Below are 3674 nucleotides of genomic sequence, written 5' to 3' on the forward strand. Positions count from 1 at the left end.
CCATGGCCGGCTCATGTCCAGCTTTTCATCCACCAGCACCCCCAAGTCCCTCTGGGCAGGGCTGCTCTCGATCCTTTCTTCCCCCAGCCTGTACTGATACTGGGGGTTACCCCGACCCAGGGGCAGGACCTTGCACGTGGCCTTGTTGAACCTCATGAGGTTCACACAGGCCGACCTCTGCAGCCTGTCCAGGTCTCTCTGGATGCCATCCCGTCCTTCTGGTGTGTCAACCGCACCACTCAGCTTGGTGTCATCCGCAAACTTGCTGAGGGTGCACTCGATCTCTCTGTCTAAGTCATTGGTGAACACATTAACCAGCACCGGTCCCAGTACGGACCCCTGAGGGACACCACTTGTCAGCAGTATGCTTTGTGTGATCTGCCTCATAGCAGGCTTTTGTAGGGTGGGTGTCACTGTTTTAGATGGTTTTTAAAGAATATTTGGGTCCTTCAGTATTGGTTTCTGACCAGAATTTGGGCTGTGGTTTTTTTATTTTTATTTTTTAGTGTAGACTGAACCCAGTAAAGAGCCGAACATGAACTGTGGAATGTAAAGGTCATAAAATGTCTATCATGATTCTGTTTTATGGATGTTATAAAACAAATAGGGTGGGGTTGGGGTTTCTTTGTGTGTGTTTTTTGTTGATTGGTTTTTTTTGGTTTGGTTTTTTTTGTGTGGTTTTTTTTTTTTTAAACTCGCATGGTTACGCACCTGGGGTATTTAGTGGAATGTAAAGGTCATAAAATGTCTATCATGATTCTGTTTTATGGATGTTATAAAACATCTCGCAGCAGGGGTGCATTTCTTTGTGTGTGTTTTTTGTTGATTGGTTTTTTTTGGTTTGGTTTTTTTTGTGGTTTTTTTTTTTTTAAACTCGCATGGTTACGCAGCTGTGGTATCTAGGTTAGGCAGTTCTGCACTATTTTGAGAATGCCTGAGATACACTTTACTTTCTTGGATTAAACTTACACAGGTGACTTCAGTTATTTTTTTTTAATGTAACTACCTAATCACACAGATGCAAGTTTTGAGTTGCCAAATACTAGCAGTCAAGAGCAGATTCCTTCTCCAATCAGAACACTCTTCCTTATGTACATCTGGCTCTCGATTGTCTGTCTGGGCATTAAACAGCTCGGATATAGAAGTACAATTTTTCCAACATAAAACAGTGTATTGTTTCATGCTTGGGGCAGGTAAGTTGATAACATAATTATGGGTTTAGAAAATGAAGACTTTGAGTTCCCACATCAGTGAATAGAAAAGACATTATTCTATAAATGGTGAGAAGTGTTTCAGGTGGCCAAATCTTCTCTCTTACATTCCTTCAGAAGGAAAACTTGTAGCTATGTGGTATATACGATTGAGTAGTCAAATCACTTCATGCAGTGTCAGCAGAGAACTATTTTTCAAGTTGTAAAGAGTGCATTTAGAAAGTCAGTTGAAAATGTTGGAAACACTACAGTGAGCCAGGGATACTTGCATGCTTTATTTACCAGGGACATGTCTGCTACTACTTGTAATCAAATGAAATAAAACCAGTAAAAATAAAACCACCACCAAACATGTACTAAGTCAGCTCAGTTCTGGCGGATTTTGCATTACTAAAATTCTGTTTAGCATGTCTTCCCGAGACTCCTACAAAAAAAATTTGCTGTCATTCAGTTTCAGTAGAGTTCTAGGCCTCATAGCTTCGATACAGATCTAAAAATACTGTTTTAAGAACATCCCATTTTGCTATTCAGAAGTGTTTCTAAAGCTCTTTTACTTTGTATTTGAAGCTCAAAAGATTCCTTAAGAAGTAATTCTCCGGTGGAAATGGAAACAAACACAGACCCAATTGATCCCTTAAGTGCAAATGTAACTGCTCTTGCAACACAGCTAGAGAGTAAGTATACTGCATTCAGAAATACAGATTGATTTTGAGTTGTGCCTGAGAAAGATCCCCCTGAACTTTAAAATTGAGGTTTCAAGAGACCTCTCATCTGGCTCTGCTGCTGTCCTGCCAGGTAATGAAAATGACTTGCCAAAGAATTTCTGAACTATTTAAAATAGTTTCCTACGTAAAACAGGAGCCGGTGTTACTGTTACCTCTGGAAAGCCTGCACATCATGAACAGGAAAGTGTTACAGAGAAGCTAAGTGTGTCAGCACTTAGCTAGCCCAGAAGAGCCTCTAGTCTCTTCCTATTTTGTAGTAGGCCAGTAGCCTCAACGTGTTCAAATTTCCCCCCTTCCTGCTCAGTCCTTTCTGAGTTACCTTCACTATGCATGCACTAATTCTTTCTTCTACATGTATGAACTGGTTAAAGGCCTAACATGTGCCAATTAGCTTTTTGTATATATTATTAACAGACAGAATAAGAAGCGCAGTTGAGAAGTCCTGGGAGACTGGACTTCCCAAAGGCTTGTCTGTACTCACAAACTTACTGTCAAATTTGTATTGTGTGGGTTTGTGTAATGAATTTCACTGTACAGAGAAATAATACACCACTGTAATCCTAGTAAAGTCTTGTGCAGGCAAGCCTGGTGCAGTAACCATTGTCAATCTAAATTAAGTGGCTTGCAGAATGAAAAAAAAATAGTTATGGAATGTTGACTTTTCCTTAAGCCATCTGTAAGAAGTCCTTATGTTCTATATATGTGTATAATGGGGGGTTGCAGAAAGGTGACTTTCTCTGGAAGAAAGAATTCAAGTGTACAAAACTGTAAAAATATCATTCTGGTTATATTGGCTTGTATGCTTGCACATGAAATAAAAACATAACCAGCAATGTACTAAATGACTTCTATATATCTAGCCCCAGGAAGTGTTGCTATGGAAGCCAGCTCAGATGGAGAGGATGATGTAGAAAATGCAGACAAGGTAACTGAAACAGTAATGAATGGCAGCATGAAGGAGACACTGAGCCTTACTGTAGATGCTAAAACTGAAACAGCTGTTTTCAAAAGGTGAGAATACCCATTTATTTTCTTCCCACCCTTGAAAAATAAGCACTGTTGATGGAACACTACATGTCATCAAAAAGAGTTCTTTGCAAGTGATAATTCCTGAGGATTTAATTAGAAACCTTCTTACTAAGTAATTGTTTTGAAGTTTTACTTCCAGTTAGTTACTATAACATTTCCTTATCAAGCCTTAATTTCAGTGGAAGATTATTAGTGAAAGACTGACTCACCTTTTTACCCTGATGCATGTTACTGTGCGTTTTTAATATACAATTATTCTTTTAATATACAGTTAATTTCATGTCAAAGCTAAGCTTTTTAAATTTTGCACAGAAACGTTAGATTTGGATTGGAATTCCATCCCTCTCATCGAGGAGGATGGAGGACAGAATTTGAAAGCCAGCCAGGCTCTTAAGAGTAACTCATCAGACATTTGGGGTCATCGTTGGTAACTGCTGGTACGGATGATGGTGTCAGATCTGTTCTGGACTGCAGGTGGCACACAGAATCCTAGAATAACAGGAAGAACAAACTCCTTAATTTTGGTGTCTTCTGATACAAAGTGTTTGATTCAGGAATAACTGTCTTATAGTATGATTATGTTCCATATTACATACATTAACATTATGATCCTACTATGGGAATAAAACACTTTTCTCTTTTGTCTACTTGAGATCTTGTGATCTTCGATTTAGTGATCAAGTGGTTTTTATTTAGTATCAAATCTTTA

The 3674-nt window shown here is 38.9% G+C and overlaps 1 protein-coding gene across 9 annotated transcripts in view; it reads left to right on the forward strand.

Moving 5' to 3' along the window:
* PPP6R3 (protein phosphatase 6 regulatory subunit 3) overlaps positions 1-3674 on the forward strand; it is a 63114-nt gene that overhangs the window by 50391 nt on the left and 9049 nt on the right. For all 9 annotated transcript variants that reach the window (XR_004842618.1, XR_004842662.1, XM_035899012.1 and 6 more), the window contains 2 exons: positions 1779-1885; positions 2797-2947. Coding sequence is in view for 7 of the 9 variants with exons in the window: in XM_035899012.1 (XP_035754905.1) it covers positions 1779-1885; positions 2797-2947 (258 nt within the window). In the remaining 2 variants the exon portion in view is untranslated. The remainder of the gene's footprint in view (positions 1-1778; positions 1886-2796; positions 2948-3674) is intronic.

This window comes from Egretta garzetta, unplaced genomic scaffold, assembly GCF_000687185.1.
Source record: "Egretta garzetta isolate BGI_Z169 unplaced genomic scaffold, ASM68718v1 scaffold840, whole genome shotgun sequence".
Lineage (NCBI taxonomy): Eukaryota > Metazoa > Chordata > Aves > Pelecaniformes > Ardeidae > Egretta > Egretta garzetta.